General features: G+C 35.9%; 2 protein-coding genes across 2 annotated transcripts in view; one reads left to right on the top strand and one right to left on the bottom strand.

Annotated features, from left to right (window-relative positions):
• Nucleotides 1-893: 893 nt before the first annotated feature.
• LOC109097033 (procollagen C-endopeptidase enhancer 2-like) lies at nt 894-10,194 on the bottom strand. Its single transcript, XM_042717921.1, has 9 exons — nt 9,618-10,194; nt 9,220-9,328; nt 7,849-8,104; nt 6,697-6,821; nt 6,435-6,571; nt 5,111-5,277; nt 4,699-4,782; nt 3,171-3,338; nt 894-1,675 (listed from the first exon to the last, which is right to left on the bottom strand). The coding sequence occupies exons 1-9, from the start codon at nt 9,686-9,688 to the stop codon at nt 1,545-1,547; spliced, it is 1,248 nt and encodes a 415-aa protein (XP_042573855.1). The 5' UTR covers nt 9,689-10,194; the 3' UTR covers nt 894-1,544.
• Nucleotides 10,195-16,753: 6,559 nt separating this feature from the next.
• The window catches only part of LOC109097032 (ephrin type-B receptor 3-like), a 32,635-nt gene continuing 31,246 nt past the window's right edge, over nt 16,754-18,142 (top strand). Inside the window, exon 1 of the mRNA XM_042717920.1 lies at nt 16,754-17,307. Within this exon, the coding sequence (XP_042573854.1) occupies nt 17,244-17,307 (64 nt within the window). The 5' untranslated portion in view covers nt 16,754-17,243. The remainder of the gene's footprint in view (nt 17,308-18,142) is intronic.

The raw sequence follows: 18,142 nt of genomic DNA, 5'->3' as shown, positions 1-18,142 counted from the left end.
ATGATTATTTCAGTTGGGCCGGATTGTAAATAGTTGGATATTTTTACATTACGTAAATAAAGGTGCCCACAAGAAATATTTGAGCCATGTAGATATCTGCACATTCATTCAGTTTGTTATTTAATCAGGCTTAGATGCAGCTGGCAACCTGTTTTGGCTCACAGACCCACATTTTGGATGTCAGTCTAAACAATATTTGCTCATCCAGGGAAGCACATTGTAATCCAGAGGAGGATATTATACGGTGAAATGTGAGTCAAAAGTGAACCAATGCCAAAATCGAAATCTTTTCAAGCCATTTCAGCTCTCCAAATAGACAGAAATAATAATTAAACCAGCATCCACATCATTTAACAGTGGCCAGAAATGTATTTATAAAAGCAAACACTTTCATGGACTCTATTTACATTCATCACTGCCACTGTCGAGTGAGTCCAGCTCTCCTCTAGAGAGAGTCTCTCAGTGTCACTGTGAAATTCCAGATGTGTTTGAGTTTCTGGGATCATTTCAGCCGAGCTGAGTGTTCCCCTTTCACAACTGTACCATCACGTAGAGCTACGCTCGATTTCACCCAGGAGAATACCGGAAGCCCCCTCTGGGCACTTAACAATGTGCCTCATTCTCTCTACTGCATTATATTACTGTAGAGAAACACTAGCAGATCTCAGTATTTAAATGAGTTTGCTGCCCAGTTCCAACACTAATATGCCAGTTTAAATGCCAAAGTAGAAAACAATCCACCATCTTTCTTCAGATCTTAAAGCTATTGCATGTTAAATATTTAAAATGTCAATCATAATAATCACTTGATAATATCAACATTTCACTTAATCAGAATTAAGCTGATCCCCTTAAATACTCAATAAGCACTTGTTAAATGTAGCTTTCATTCCCATCCTATTTTCCCTGCCATCATTTGAATAATCCAGTAATAAATCCAAAATATTATGGGGAAAAAACTGCTATACTCTTTTATACAAATGTTTGCATTTTTTTTTTTTTATGGTTTCAGAGTTCAAATAACAGCAACTTTTTGTAGTAACCTCAGCTGACATGATACCAATTTTACAGTGCACTTCATTTTGACAACATTTCATTTTGTCATCTTCAATCTTCTTTCACTCATTACAACACCAGATAGATTAGATAAATGTCAGATTCAAAGGCCAGCATGTCCAGATCTCCTGGAACGTAAATGTCACCACACCCGCAGCTACTGCAAATGAGAGAGTTTGTTTTGTGGGGAGTGCTTTCATTCATATACATAAAGCTCTGCAGCTCTTCAGTTGAACTAAATGTGAGGGAATCATTGATTCATGTGGTCAAAGATATTTACAGTAAAACACAATAAATGATCCTCAAGGTTAAAAAAACAAACATACAAACTAAAGATTTTTTTAAATGTTCTATATTGGAGTAAATGTGCTTCAGAAATATGAAACAAATTAGACTACTCTTAAATACTGAAAGAGTCCTTCAAGTATGAATGTTATCAAAAGCATGAAGTCATAGAAATGAACAGTCATGGAGGTGACCTGTGCGCATTAGCAGCGTATATTCTTCAGCACTCCCAGATCCCGCTGCTTCTTGGTTTTGAAGGCCATCACAAAGTTATGAGGAGACACAACACCTTGTCCCTGTTCACCTGTCTGTCCCATGACAATGTAGTTAAGCCCTGAAACCAAACACATGAGTGAATTAATGAAATGCCACTTTCATATGTTGCTTAATGTTCCAGCGGTTTGACTTTGTTTGGAACTATATTTGCTAACTAATCAAAAAAAAAAGTAAATGTTGTCTTAACTGTACATTGCTTAATATTAAACTGAAATATTCACCCAAAAATGAAACGTCTGTCAACTTCTGGTAAAAAAAAAAAAAAACTGTACCAAACCTGTAAGAGTTTCTTTCTTCCGTTGAACATAGAAGATATTCTGAAGAATGTTGGTAACCAAAATAACTCTTCTTTTGTGTTCAGCAAAAGAAAGACTTTCATACAGGTTTAGAATAACCTGAGGGTGAAAAATGATGACAGAACTTCTTGTTTATTGAACTGTTGTATAAAACCTGTATCACATTCGTGCTGCATTTCTGTTCTGTTAAAAAAAATAAAAAATTTATATGAAAATATGGTTAGATATATGGTTATGAAATATGGTAAGAGTGTACTGTCGTACATTACAATGATAAACTAAAATATATCTTAATGTCATTTCTATTGAAACTTGTATGTTGTGTAATTAAATGTATTTTCAATATATAATAGTAATGATGAAGTTGCAATTTAGTATATTTAAAATATATTACAATTAAACATTAGATCAAATAACAAATTACAGTTAAAATTACAATTGAGCTTTACTATGTTCATAAACACATCAAAATAAGTTTACATCTTTAAAGCATGACAAACTTAATGATTTCAAATGTACTTTAAAGTCATTTTTACATTAAAAGTGTACAGAGTGTTAAGAAACAGTCAAGCAATGGTCTGTAATGCACAATTATTTGTCCATTTAACTGTTTTAGAACAAAAGAAAACAGCCATGTATATATAAGGTTTGCTTATGTGATATTGCCTTCGTATAATGTGAGGCAAAGCATATAATATTTAGTTTAATCCCTTGCTTTTCACCTCAACAAAAGTTCCACTACAAATGATTAATGTTAAACTGTTCCTCTGAACTGCTAAAAACTATTCCTGCTTATTTCAACGCACATTCCTCTATGGCACATTTCTAGAAATTTCCCTCAAAACAAAACAGTTGCTTTGCAGAGTTTCCGAGCATTGCTTAATATTTCGACACTAAGTGAGCTGAGGTAAAGCATGGCACAATAAAGTCCCATACCATCCATGTGGTTGAAGAGAATTATTATTCTAGCCGTCCGTGATTCAAGGAAACCAACTGAGACTCTCTCCTGAGCGAGCTTAAGTTACACACCGTGGCGCTGAAATGGCATATCCTGCCTGAAATATCTCAACACCACAAATGGAGCCAAAGGACTTTGGGGGAGCTCAAAATTTGCAAACTATCACCTTCCAAAATCCACTTCAATCAACTATAAACATCTGCTGGACTCGCCATGTGTTGGTTTAGGCTGTGATGGTTTCAGTTCAAATGATTAAGGTTGGAAGTTCTGTAGATCAAGGTCTGTGTAAAGATACTCGCCTCTTCTGACCAGAGGGCATTTTTTACAGAGGACCGTGACTTTGGTGCTCATGGTCTTCCCAGCCTGTTGGATGGCTAAACTTCCTTCCTTATAGAGGTGCAGGATGGAGAAGGTGGCGAGGACGCTGTGGTCCCTCATGGCTGCTGAGATAAGGGTGGCGGTAATCACTGTGGGGGAAAAAAAGACTGTATATTCACAGATTCATGCTTTCGTCTTTGAACAATTGCATAAAATGTGTGTGCATGGTAATGTATAAAGAACGTATAGTTCTGCTATGCATGCTGCCATTTTTACTGTGCTCAGCAGCTTTACTGCCACTGCAATTAAAAAAAGAGCTGAGTCTCAGTATCGGCCTGAATACACTTTCCATCTATAAGCATTATTAAAACAGAGACGGAGACCGAGAGGTTTAGTTAACTTTCCAAACCAGCATAGTGCATTGTTTCTGTGAATAGAATTAGGTTTACATCACTTTAAGGTGTTGAATGTATCAACTATTTAATTATTTTATTATATCAAGTTATTATGAAGTGATACCAATACACTACCGGTAAACATTTAGAATAATTGCAATTTCTTTGTTTTTTGACATTTTAAAAACATTGCAAAATATTATTACAATTTAAAAGAACTTTTCTGTTTTAATATATTTTAAAAAGTTATTTATTCCTGTGATGTAGAGCATAATTTTCAGCATCATTACTCCAGTCTTCAGTGTTACATATGCTGATTTGGAGCTCAGTTATTATTAGTAATCAGTCAGTAATGGTTTTTAATATTAGCAGTGTTACAGTACATTTTTTCAGCTTGATATGTTTGTAAAAACCCAAGGAAATATTTTTAGAGAATTCAAAGAATTCAGATGTAATTTGTGTGCCATAAATGTCTTTATTGGTACTTTTGATCAATTTTAAGCATCCTTACTAAATAAAAGTATACATTTTTTTCTTGTTAAAATCATACTTGCCTCAAAATTTTGAATGGTGTATCACGGTTTCCACAGAAATATTAAGCAGCAAAAAGTGATTTCAACATTGATAATAATAAGAAATGATTCTTTTGCACCAAATCAGTCTATTAAAATAATTTGTGAAGGATCGTGTGACACTGAAAACTGGAGTAATGGCTGCTGAAAATATAGATTTGCATCACATGAATACATACCATTTTTAAATATGTTCAAAAAGACATGTTCAAATGTTTATTTTTTTATTTAGTTTTTTATTTTGTGCATTTATATCAAATAAATGCAGTCCTGGCGAGTGTAAGAGACTTCTTTTTAAAAAATCTCAAACATTTTACCGGTAGAGTATTTTTCCTCAAATATAATTTTGATGATACAGATTGTTTTAAAGAAAATAATACATCATATCTAAACAAGACTAATTTGTTTAATGCCTTTGTAAAAGCCCTGAATGTGTGAAAGAGTGCCTGAAGCTGGAATATTAAAGAAATTCCCAGAATTCCTGCCGTTATTTGGGTTTGCAGAAAGCAAAAACACATTTGAACCAAACAACGGCCACTTACCAAAGTTGCTCGAGCAGTAATGGCTTTCAATTGTTCCAGTCCTTTTGCATTTCTGCTTGCAAAGACCTTCTGAATATGTAAGGGCTTTTTGGAAAAGAGAGTGGAAAGATTAGCTTTAATAATGCCCAGCTACATTATGTCCTTATACACTAAAATGTAGAATAAAACACAGCGAAAGTCACTTACATTTATTTCTGTTAAACCACTTTAGTTACAAAATAGAAGCACATTAGTCTTCTGTGTGACCGAACTAATGCATTCCATATGAACCAAACATAATAAATCTTCAGTACATTCCAATGTCATTACCTACACACGTTTATTCCCATAATGTACAGCAGTTTTACACCGTGCCGCTACTTGCATTTTTCATTTGAAATGAAACCTTCTGGAAAGTGGGCTGTGGACTGACCTGTGGGCGGTGTGGTGGGTGGGATAGTGCTCATGGGGGTGAGGGGGGCACTGGCTGTGCTGAGGCTCCGTGATTTAAAGCGGTAATGGCCGATGAATCCATCCGCAGTTAGACTCAGGTCTGACAGGAACACGATGAAGAGATGATTGCCATCAGAATAAATTGGCCTACGAGACAAAAGAAATAAATAATGTTTGAAATTTCCATATATCCTTTAAAGTATCTCTAAAAAATAAAACTTTATCGACCACATGGACACACTTTATTAATCATAAAAAGCTTAGTGGGTGTACCGGAAAGAAGACATTGCATTGACTGATTGACTGATATATATATATATATATATATATATATATATATATATATATTCTATAGTGTGAAAACAGAAATATTGTGAAATATTTTTAAAAATTAAAACAAATGTTTTATATTTGAATATATTGTAAAATGTAATTTATTCCTGTGATGCAAAACTGAATTTTTAAGCATTCATTAGTGTCAAAGAATCTTTTAGAAATCATTGTGTGGTGATTTGGTACTCAATTATTATCAATTATTATTGGTGCTTAATTATTAATAATGGTTTTTGTTATAATTTATTATCAGTGCCGATAATATTTATTTATTTATTTATTTTCGAAACCATGATACATTTTTAAGGACTCTTTGATGAACAGAAATTCGGAATTAACTGCACTTATTTGAAAGGAAAATCTTTTGTAACATTTTTAAACGTTTTTTACTGTCACTTTAATTTTATGTATTTAAATCTATCTAACTGATTAAATTTTATGTGTTCTTGCGGAATACAAGAATTTCTTTCTTTCTTTTTTCTTACTGACCACAGATTTTTTTTGGTATTATATTACAATTTTCACAAAAATATTAAGCAACACAACTGTTTTCAACATTTATAATAATAATTCATGTTTCTTGAGCAGCAAATCAGCATATAATAATGATAAGGATCATTTGACACTGAAGACTGGAGTAATGATGCTGTAAATTCAGCCTTAACATCAAAATAATAATTTACACTGTAAATGTATTTAAATAGAAAGCAGTCACTGTAATAATAATTACATTTTTGTCCTAAATAAATCAAATAAATGCAGCATTGCTGAGCATGACAGACATCTTCCAAAAACATTCGAAGCTGCTGACCAGTAATGTAGACCTGTTACACACTCAAATAAGATTCTGTATTAAATAGTGAGGCAAAATGCAATAATGTTGCATCAACCATTGAAAAATCCATATCAGTCTAAATACTGGAGGTAAATTGTGTATTGGTGCATATTATGTGATGGACTGAGGGTCTCACATGGGTGGGCTGTCTCCACAAAACTTGCCAATCTTCCGTGACTCATTCATTTCTCCACCATTAAACACAGCCACATGGTCATAGCGGCAGTAATTGTCTCTCTCCACATCAAACTTCTCAAACTTCAGCTCAATGATCTGAGAAGGAGAAGATACTTTGCAATTTAAATAAGATGTCTATTCATACTCATCCTGTCAAGGTGCTGTCAGTGACGCATGACTTGTAACATGATCTGAAAACCATAGAAATTATGAATTATTACCTGGTCTTGAGGTGCAACAATATGCCAGGAACACGTTACTCCTGCTGGGTAGTCTTTATCTGGCCAGTTAGGGGTCTTTATCGTCCCGGAGGGTTTGTCTAAAAGACCCCCACAATACCGGTCACCTGCAATGAATAATCATTAGATTACCATTAGTCAGATGACATGGAATACAGTGGTGAGTCAAAATCAGTCAAAAAAGGCGGTTTTAACATAAAATAATTGTTCACTATTATTAATAACAGGATCTGCATTTTCGTGTGCTTAAATAAAAAAATTTTGTTATAAAAAATAATAACTTTGTAATAACTTTCACTCTTTTCCTGGTAACAAATTCAACAAATTTGCAATAACTGAACATAACATTTCTGACCAGCCAAACATGTCACGTACGTAACGTAATTTATTTAACTACAAAATAAGTGTCACTCATTCCATAAAATAAGTAATGAACTATGTCTCCAGCATGTTTCAATATTCAAGCATTTTACCCCTTGCGCACATTATCATGTCTGTCAAAAACGGTTGGAATATTATGAGTAAAAATATTGACATAACACACTCGTGGGAATCAATCACTTAACTGAATACTCACAAGCTAAGAAACCACTAGCCTAATTTTTACCTTATGATCACTCTGTTTTCAAATCCACATCATTTAAATATCACATCATCGATGTCGGTCAAAAAATAACATGCACAATACACGGTAATGTTTACGAAAAAGGTCCAGTGAGTACACTACCGGATATATTGACTACTTCATCGCTTACAGAGAAGAAGAAGAAAATGACGGCCTAAGCGGCTTCAACAAGCTGTCTGTCAGAGATGATAATGTACCTAATAAAGCTTGACTCGCTGAAATTTACAGGTGATTTGTACTTCTTTCAAGTTCTCAGATGTTTAAAACTTTAAGGCGGTTTTCAAAGTTTGATAAAATGGTGTTTAATGTTCCAATAAAAGAAGGTACATTCTGTATTTTAAAATAATTTCCAGAAATGTAAGTGTGCATTACAGTGCACTAAACATACTCTATTTTCAGAGGATTCAAATGACCTGATGAGCAAAATAATGCTCAGTCAAGCTGAATTTATATAACAGGGAAGGGCCACTTTCTATATTTGGATGGTAATGATTTGGTAGTCTTGTTACCTCTTTCATTTGGGCGAATCGCTGAGTATACAGCAAGGAAACCACTCCCAGCTGTGTTGGCATCTGACACCATGACCACTTGCATCTTGTTTCCGTTGGTGACCAGTGCTCTGGGTTTGGCTGTACCACAGAAGCGGCCGAGACGCTGCCCATTGATGTGGCCATTGTATACATCAACAAAGTCATATCTGCAAAGACTATCACTTTCAAGATCCAGAGCTCTGAACAAGAGGGAGACAACCCTCCCTTGAGGAACCTGAAGAGGGTTAAATGAAAAGAGTCAACACAGTTGATATAAAAAAATGTAAAACAGTTGTGAGATCAGATTGAGAAGAATAAAGAATGACTTTTTAGCATGAATATCTACACACATTTTTACACAGCTTTCTATATTTGAATTTAAACCGCAAAAGTGACAAAGAAGCACTTCTGAAGTGGCATTTGGGTGTGTTTAAACAGACTGTTCAATGCTGCTCAGAGGTGGCATAAATGAATTACAAATACAAACACAACTGATGAGGTGGGTCAGAGCAGGCTTTTATGCGGCATTATGTCTTTACATAGAATTTTGAGAAGTCACAGAGCCTTAACTCTGCTGTGTAGATGACTTAAAGTTGCTCAAAAGATGTAAATACATAATGCCACATTTAAGCCTGAATAAATAATGCCAGCTCTGACCCACCTTTGCCCCAAAGTATATGGTTATCATTGCTGTATAAATGTATTTATGCCACCTCTGAGCAGCTTCAATCAGTCTGTGTAAAGATAACTAAATGCCACTTAGAAGCATTTTTGCAGTAAATTTGACAGTCTCCAAAAATCATATTAGGTCACAGCTAATGAAATCATAATAATAATAATAATAATAATAATACACATACATACATACATACATACATACATACATACATAAATAAATAAATAAATAATCAAATTCATTAGTAGTGCAAGTGAGAAGGCTAACTCGTCCAATACATCTGTGCTACGGACATGAATGATACATCAAATCGTGTGGCTTGTTGAAGTGTGCTGCCAGTGTGCTGTTAAGCAAAAAGAATTAAATTTTTGTCTGGTAAATGATAAAACAGCCAAAAATTCTATAGAATTACAGTGAAGAAGCCCAGAATATGGACCAAAACAGAGGTTTGGGGCAGTAAGCAACCACCCAGACCACTCCACAACGGCCTAGAAACACACCAACAACTAAAGAGCTATGTGATTTAAAAAAGTTAAAAAAAGAAACAAGTATTGCAACAGCTAATAATTAAGCTTATTTATTTGAGAGATAAGGAAAAAGATTCATGGTGGGAAACATCTTCTTTGACAGAAAGGCCATTTAAAGACTGATGTCTCCCACACATCTGTCCTTACAGTAATTCTCCACACACATTTGTTGTTGGGTGGGTAGACCCCGGGATACCCCTGACTTCCAATCAGTCCTGTGTCTCCAGTTAAGTTCCCTCCACATGTAAAAACTGGTCTAGAACGGGGACATATGGGAAAGCACACGGTTTAGTTTGGAACTCATCAGGACTTCACAAGGACTTCAGTGCTCGTATTACTCAAATTATGCGCACCATTAGTACTAGTTAATAACAATGAACAAAATCATACTTAATATGCTTTGGTTGGCTGTTTTTAATAAATTAGCAAACAATAAAACAGGCTACAGGAGCTATGTATAATGTATTCTTCATTCGTAAAAACTATCAAGTCAGAGATTTGAATGCTTTATGGAGCATACACTAAATATTTATTTAAAAACTTACCTTCGATGTCGTTGCGTAAAAATGACGCTGAACAGGAAAGTGCTCGCGATGATCCAGATTATAATCCTCATTGTATGAGGCGCGTTTGAACAAATGTGACATCCAGAGAGAAAGAGAAGTAAATTCTCCAGAGATATTATACTGCTGACTGACTGACTGCTGCCTATGAATGTGCTGCTTGTTCTGCGAGAACTGCAGGGAGCAGTTTCCCTAAAACCCTGTAAGTGAAGGCAACTCGTTCACTTTGAAAGTATTGTGGAGGTGGTTAAGTATTTCAGCTGCTGCTGTACGTTACTTTTATTAGAAACCTAAATGCGATTCAACGAATGCGTTTATATAATGCAAATATAGCCTATATGCAGTTTAATATCAGGGATTTAAATGTGTTTTGCACAAAATATTTAGTAGGCTACTTCATGTGTGAAATGCGACTTTTCCTCCGTATACAATACTTATTTTTAAAAATAGGCCTAATATACTTTTAGATAGTTTAAAGTGTATTTAATCATCTGAACTACTTCATTTCACTTCACGCTGATGAAAGACCACTAGATGTCTACCTTGCACAAGATTTTATCAAACTTCCTGGTTTATTTTTTATATGGCCAAACTACGTCATGAGCAACGCCTCGGTTAGACCAATAATAGGCTAATAAGTGGAGACTAGTCAGATTAATCAGAAATTAATTAAAGATCATACTGACCCTGGCCGATAACAACATTCAGCTGTTTATCTGGTGCAATGGTTCTCACTTGTTATGTCTGCAGTTTTGATTTGTTCCTGATTTATCATAAAAATGTATTGATTGTTGCTGTATCATTCACTGTATGAAGCACACCTAGCATGGGGTTGGAAACCTGATTACCACTTAAATTCAAAAGCACTCAAAGTTTTGCATTTTTTCTTACAAAAGAAAAACTAAGTAACATGAACACGGTGTAGCCAGAAGCAATATAACTATAAACGCTATTATGTTTTTAGGCTTTATGAGCCTAAGTCTTCCCAGAGGAAAACTTTAATGCTCCACAGTTGCTCTTTCATAGCTCAAGAGATGATTTCTCATTTTAGTTTCATTTAGATATTAACTTGAAAACGATTTTACAAGTAATAAAAAGATAAGCACATGGGACAGTCGCTAACAAACAATGTACTGTATATCTTGTATAGATCTTGTATCAAAGTTTGTAGTGTTGGGATCTCTTCTAAAAGCCTCCTGGAGTCACGTGATAATACTAGTGTCTTTTTCTCCGAAGAAATTCATTCTCAGAAGTCTCCATTTGCTTTCCAATTAATCTCTTTGTCACCTAGGAGAACCTATTAAGATGTTAAAAAAGATCTCATTTATTATTTTTCTCTCCCATGTGGTCTTCTAATTCTGAACAGATTGAATCGCGAGGCACATTGTTCATCCTTCTCGGAAAAAACAACAACCCTTATCAGAGAGCAACATGTGGGAGGAATTCTTGCTTTACTCTGAATATTACATACAGATTTGAGCAATTTCCTGCTGACCAAATGTTTGTTGATTGCCCTCTAGCATAGCTTGGCCCACCGCAAAATGAGGATAAGTGATTTTTACGATGCACTTACAAGGCTTTATTTATTGTACTTGTCTCTGAGCCCTGGCACCACCATTGAATCGGCCTCTGGCACCACAGACAAGGGCTTCCATTTGGGCTGAAGCCATTCTACGGATTAATATCCGGCTTAATGGAACGAGATGTGGCCATACAGCCAAGTCGGTGACATATAATTCATTAATGCAAACTGTTGGCCCAAGGGAACGCACTGACCTAGTAATATTTACTCAAGTGTAAATTAGCATCTAATGACTACACTACAGGTATTACGTGCAAAGGGGAATCGACGTCGAAACTGACAGGACTCCTTTCAGAACCTTTGAAAGAAGATCAGATTTCAGTGCTTTTCTGAAGTTTTACCCAGATGTGGGTTCACTGGCAGGCTCAAAATGGATGTCAGTCTGTCTTTATGGGAAACAACTCTGTAAACAATTTACACGTAAACAATTACAGGCAAATTGAAGGAGCCCACCCCTTTGTCGAGGGGACTAGAGTTTCAAATATGCACATGGAAGTCATGAAGACCATTACATGGTTTGTTTTTGTATGCGAGGGTCCAAATATCGTATGTCAGCTTGTGCTTCTGCTGGAGTCTGTGTTATGGTGAAGCCAGTTTTTATTTCCCTGGATAGTTTGTGAGTGTGTGGCAGTCATATAGAACAGCCTCGGTAAATATTCCCTACCCAGCCCCCCGGTAAGCTGGTTTTCATTCACACTGTTATCTGAGTCCACTCCCAAAAGACACACAGTCAAGCGATGCCAGACCCTACTTAGTGTTTGAACTACAGCTTTAATTGATTGAAAACTACGATGGTGCCTTTGAGGGAGGCTCGCAAAGGCAACGTTAAAATAGGTTCAAGGATAGAAGGAGACACGGATTTGGATCATTTAGTATTTATACCAGCTGTTGCCAATTCGGTGAAAATGTCTCAAAATAATGCAGTCCCACATTGAATAAATAGCAAATGGGAACACAGAAGGCAGGAAAATTGATCAATGGCACTGGATCGCATCTTATGTTTAATACCAACCGTGATGTCAGTTATTGAGTTGCACCTGTTCAGTACTGGGATTTAGTTTAATAAACCGACTGTATTTTATTTATTTTTATTTTTTTTTAAAGAAAGAAAGAAAAGAGAAGAAAAAGAGAAGGGCCGGTGCCAGTTACTAGTGCTTGGGGATTTGGTTATAATGAAATCTTCCATAAAAATCATTTTTTGGGTGATATTAAAATTAAAAAAGGCAGCTGTGAACCCATGAAGAATGGAAAAAGGAAATCTTTGAGCACTGCATTAGGAAAGTGCTCCAAGGCTGTCTCAGTACTTACTGTTTATAGCAAAACAACAATAAAAAACTAATCAGTCCTAGGGACAATTATTACTTCAGAAAGATATTGGTTGGTTAATTTATAATGTTGTTATTGGACAATGTACAGAGAAACTTTTTACTCAGCTGGAACAACAAATCAAATCTATCAAAAATTAAGCAATTGCTTTTGTGCCACGTGAAATTCAATCATCTCAATAAGCATGAAACTGCTTTTAAATGTCAGTGCAGATTCAATTGCTTCCATTTTAGTAATTGGTCTAGTACATTCGCTATGATTTATTTTGCAGTGTCTCTACCATTCAAAAGTTTGGGGTCAGGACAAGTTTTTTAAAGAAATTAATGAGAGAAGAAATGCTTCTCGAGCACCAAATTATCGTGAATGACTTCTGAGGAATCATGTGACACTGAAGACTGGAGTAATGATGCTGAACATTCAGCTTTCCATCACAGGAATAAATTACTTTTTTAAATGTATTCAAATTTAAGAACAAACATTAATTAATTATTAAATTTTAATAATATTTCACAAAATAACTGTTTTTTATAAACCAATAAATGCAGCCGCTATTACTAACTTTTTTTGAACGAGTCTTCTACTTCCCCCAAACTTTTGAATGGTAATGTATTTCCAGATGTTTTATTTTCAGTCAGAGTTTTAGACAAACCCTGAGTATTCACCAAAAATTCCTGCAAATTTAATTTAAATGTGAAGACTGCTGTGAGAAGCCACAGGAATCACAAAACTCAAACCGTAATCCCACTTGAACTAAGCGAAACTTCATTCAAATTCCCGCACAGGGTAGATTAGTGAAAATACAGTGTAAAAAAGTGTTAAAACCCAAACATAATTTCCTCTCCACAAGGACCTACTTAATCAATGCTACGGACAAGTGCAGACAGGGGGAACACTCTCCAAATGGAAAATGAATTCTGAGTCAGCCCACTGGAGATTAAAAACGGGCAGCAAATGAATAATGGAGGAAGACCATGAAGCAAAAACAGCGCGAAAAAAATGTGCTGAATCATCAATATTCCTTATTGAGATTGTCTCCCAATGAAAAAGTATAGCTGAAAAAAGAAAAAAAAAATCCTACTGGAAATATTTTCGCTTCATTTTTGTTGTCTAGTTAAGGTATCCATTCCTAAGGTAGAACACTGGGTGATGAAGAGATTCACATGATCTTCCCTGGATGCATTTGTATAAAGTGTCTCAAAGTAAAAGTGCTGATATAAGATATCCGCCAAATCTCATTCCGCAGAAAAGGACCAAAACTAATCCAAAATCACCACCCCTGCCTTGAAACCTGACAATTGTTTACTGGTGTGCGGCTCTCATGACAGTCTTCTAAGCCCAGATGACAGAGGCTGCTCCAAACCGCAGAAAGGCATGACTGAATATTTGTTTAATGAATGTAAAAGACTTGAAACCTACTCAGTGACTTCCCAGTGATTCATATAATGTATACAGTCATGCAAATTTGCATATTCTATTTATTTTAATAATACTGCTTTGCAAAAATCGTAAGTCCAATGAATTTAACACAGCCTTTACTATATAGTAGGTGAAAGATATGTGAAATATGTAGTATGTCTGAATTTATGGATTTCATATAACAGTAGGCGAAAAGTACCCAGATTAGATTTTGGCGTGTACATATGATGGACACTTTACCATCCCATGAGGCATGAGTTGTGCAACATAACTGATGCCATAAGTCACATCACAATGACAATAAGTGGATTTAAACCCATCTCATGAGTAAACAAACTATATTAAGATTTTTGTAAAAACAAATATACTTTTTTTGGAAAATTCATCCTTAAGCTTTGCCCCTAAGCCCAACCCAAAACCTATCCATCAGTGGGACATAAGCAGATTTACAATAATGTAAAAATGGGATCATACGAATTAGCTGCCAATTTACTAAAATACATACGTTTTGCCTGAATGTTGGATTTCATTCTTACTACACACATTTTTAACAATCGCAAAGTTCATTTTCATAGTACCGACATTTTAAGTCTTCTTAAGTGAAACGATAGATATTTGTGTAAAAAAAAATAAAAAATAATAATTGTTAAAATTTTGTCTGTTTAGTATTTTTATCTCCTTAAAACACACATAAAAAGTAATTAAACTGTTTAACCTAAAAAAGTAGAGCATTTCAATACATTGATTGATGGAGAACATTCTTGAGGAAAGAGGTCAGGACATTAAAATCTCTCTAAACATTTGCTGTCATTTGCTGCACCCGTGATGTGTTGCAAGTCAGTGTTTGGTTCTTGTCATTGCCTAGGCGCTTAAATCATAATTGGGGTCAGTGAGGCCTTGATGATCTTCTAAAAGAAAGGAAAACAAAGTGTGTGATGAAGTGTTTTGAATAGAGAGGAAGTAGGTCACAGCTATGGTCTGTTGCTTCTGTAATTATCAAATGCTTAAACGACTGAAAAAATAGCCATTATCTGCTCATAGTTTGCCAAGTTAGAGCCGAAGAGAAGAGTGCAGTGACCTTTGTGATTGCATTTAACAGCTCTACTCCTGTTTTCTGAGGAAGCTCAATATTCCTGTGATTCGCAGGCTCAGCGGTGACAAACTGAAAGCTGTTTTCATCGCCACGCCAGTCTATTGCACCCGTGCGGCCCGAGTGGCTCTATATTTCAGCAGTGTCTTGAAAGCGAGCCACACAGGGAGAGTGCTTTATCCACCTCTGTCAGCTTACTGTATTGACTCGGTGCCTGTCCTCCGGCAGTCTCCCTCTGTTCTCCTTCATCTTTCTCTCTTCTTCCTGTCTTCTGTTCCCCAGCCAACCTCTGCCAGTGGCTAACTGTCCAAACACTAAAAAAAACAAGCTCCTGTTGACATCTGCCGCTTGAAACAGATGTGAGGATGGCCGAGGATTTGAAGTCTTGCTTGTATTACAAGGTCTGAATTTATGTTGCACACTGCATGATACTTTGATCAGTGTCTTTCCCCATTTGCTGGTGAAATCATGACTATATAAGATGATCAGACATTACCAAATCCCTGAGATTTGAACATTCTCTGAACCGGGTAATATTTGCGTCATCAAAGATTCTCTTACCTGAAGATCGAAGCTGTTTCCCTCAAGAGTCTGAGTCGGGTTCTGTTTACTGCAAATCTCTGAATGATCTCCCCTAAATTCCCAGGTTCCATGATGCAATGATTAGGTTAAAATGCTGTAGTTCTTCTGCCGTGTTTATTTCAGAGTATGAATCATATATTTTCCCAGAGATTATATCATGTTCTTTGTGGTTGTGATTACTTCAGACTGAAGTAATCACAGCACTCCTCAGCAAGTTGAGGTGTTAATACCAAACAAAGGATTTCGTAAAAAAAAAAAAAGTGGGGGAGGTGTATTTAAAACGCATTCTGAAAGTGTCTCTTAAGAAAGTTCTTTTATTAGCAGCGACAAGGGAATAAGAACATGTTTGTTTAAAAGTGTGAACTCTCAGTTTACACTTTTATAGATAATTCCATAATTAAATATTCAAATGAATCAACACAATTATTTAATCATTACAAAAATGACAACAACTAGAACAATCAGACATATACTTAAGTGCTGCTCAAAATTAGCAATAAAACTTTATTTTAGGGTCTCTTAACTAGTTGCTTATTAGCATTTATATTAGGTATTTATAATACACTTCAAAATCAGTAAAAACATGTAGATAATGAAATAAACTGTTTGTGCTGATAGCGTAGTTTCAGGAATATTTTCCTCTATCTATGTTTGCCTTTTCAAATAAGTACGAGATTGTGCATGTGAAGCTGAATAAATAAGTTACTGTAGATCAAAATTAAGTGAGTGGTAACCAGACTGGATTATATGTAATAAAAAAACTGTTGTGTAATAAGTACCAGATTGCATTTCTGAAGTAATATGCACTGTGCATGATATCACTAATGTACAGCTTTGAAGATTGTTTACAGTATCCCATAACCTTCCTGTCAACATGCAGCCCATTATTTAATCAGCAGAAAGCTGGATGATGATTTTATTATTGGTGTTGGGTGACTGTTACACAAATATCCTAGTGGTGGCCATTTGCCAAGTCACTCCCTTCTTAAATACAGTACACCAATTCCTGCAGTAAACAAACAGTGAGTGGCGCTGTGCATCAAAGAATACCCACACATTAGCAATTCGCCACAACTCGGCTTATGGGGGATTCTGGAGATGTGTTTTGCCTTATAGTGGCATATACAAAAAAAAGAGAGAGTTAAACGTCGATTTAACACTTCTCTAAAACAAATAATGAAATGCATAAATAAAAGAAAGTGGGGGAGTACTTAGTCTGTAAGTTATCAGCGGTATCCCGCAGGGTTTTGCCTTGGGACCAATAGAGCTTTCGCCCCCCATCCTTTCTCGCAACCGACACTCCTCCGTGAAGTCGCAGAGAATCAACAGCTTCTTTAACACTGAGGATGAGGATGATGCCACACATGTAGAAGAGCATGATAGACCGCGCTCACGAACGAGATCGTCCGTGGATTCCGTAGTGCGAACAGTTGTGAATGAAAGACGTGAAGACAACCATAGCAAGAGGAGCTGGGCATTTTTTTCCCCCCAGGCTGAAATTTCTCAAGGCGTGAATTCGCTCCTCCAGTCCATGAATGCTGAGATTTAACGAGACTTTCTGTCCCGGTGTCATATAGACAAAAAAGCTATTCATGTTGCAACCTCAAGCTTCATGACAATGGATTATTCGCTGTTATTATACAGCCTTTGGGTACCCGTTATTCTTGCTGTAGAGGGTAAGTGTAAAAGCTCTTTGTTACAGGGTTACTCGGTATCCAAGCTGCTCTTATCTGGTCATCAGTTGGCAATTACTTTTATGAATTCAACAGAATGTGTAATAACAAAAATCTGTACCTAACTAAAGCTTGTGATCTACAGACCGCGCAGACTGTTCTGGGCTTCTGGCTCGAAAACTTCTCGTTTGACGAAAACTTAAATAGTCTCGGTGTGATTTTGCATATTATTCGTAGGGAAGGGATGTAGATGAATATGCAAACGGCTGCAAATGTACAATATTTTATGGCGTTTAAAGTGAATAAATTAAAAGAGAGAACAGATTACGTTCGTTTAGGTGTAGCCTTTACTGGATGACTGTCTGATTTTAGGGTTCATATAATCATTACCAGGGCTCAATGTGTCCGTTTCTGAATCATTACTGCATTTGTATCCCATTATTCTAAATAAATCTAGTTTCCGAAGGCCCGTTTTGGAGAAATGTTTTATTTCGGGTGGGAGTCTGTGTGTGGAAGCTTTACATAGACCGGTGAGGTGTTTGTGTTATGGCATGTCCATGTATTGATACAGACGATGCTGTTTGTCCAAATGCTCCGTGCCTTTGTTATTATAGCAAACTGTAAAACCGTAGACTAAACCAAATCTAATAGTAATTGTTGAACTAAGGTGCTTGTATACATCCAAGCATTTCTTTAATTTGATTGGAAATGTAGAGACTTGTGAATGACAGTGTACTGCTTTGATGTTTGCTGTTTTAAAAATCCCATGTAGTTGTTAGATTTTCAGATGTGCTTTGTGCTGCTTGTGGTGTGGGACTGCTGAAAGCCCCCTGTTGCT

Source organism: Cyprinus carpio, chromosome B2, assembly GCF_018340385.1.
Source record: "Cyprinus carpio isolate SPL01 chromosome B2, ASM1834038v1, whole genome shotgun sequence".
NCBI classification, from domain to species: Eukaryota; Metazoa; Chordata; class Actinopteri; order Cypriniformes; family Cyprinidae; genus Cyprinus; species Cyprinus carpio.
This window is presented reverse-complemented; position numbering and strand designations above follow the sequence as displayed.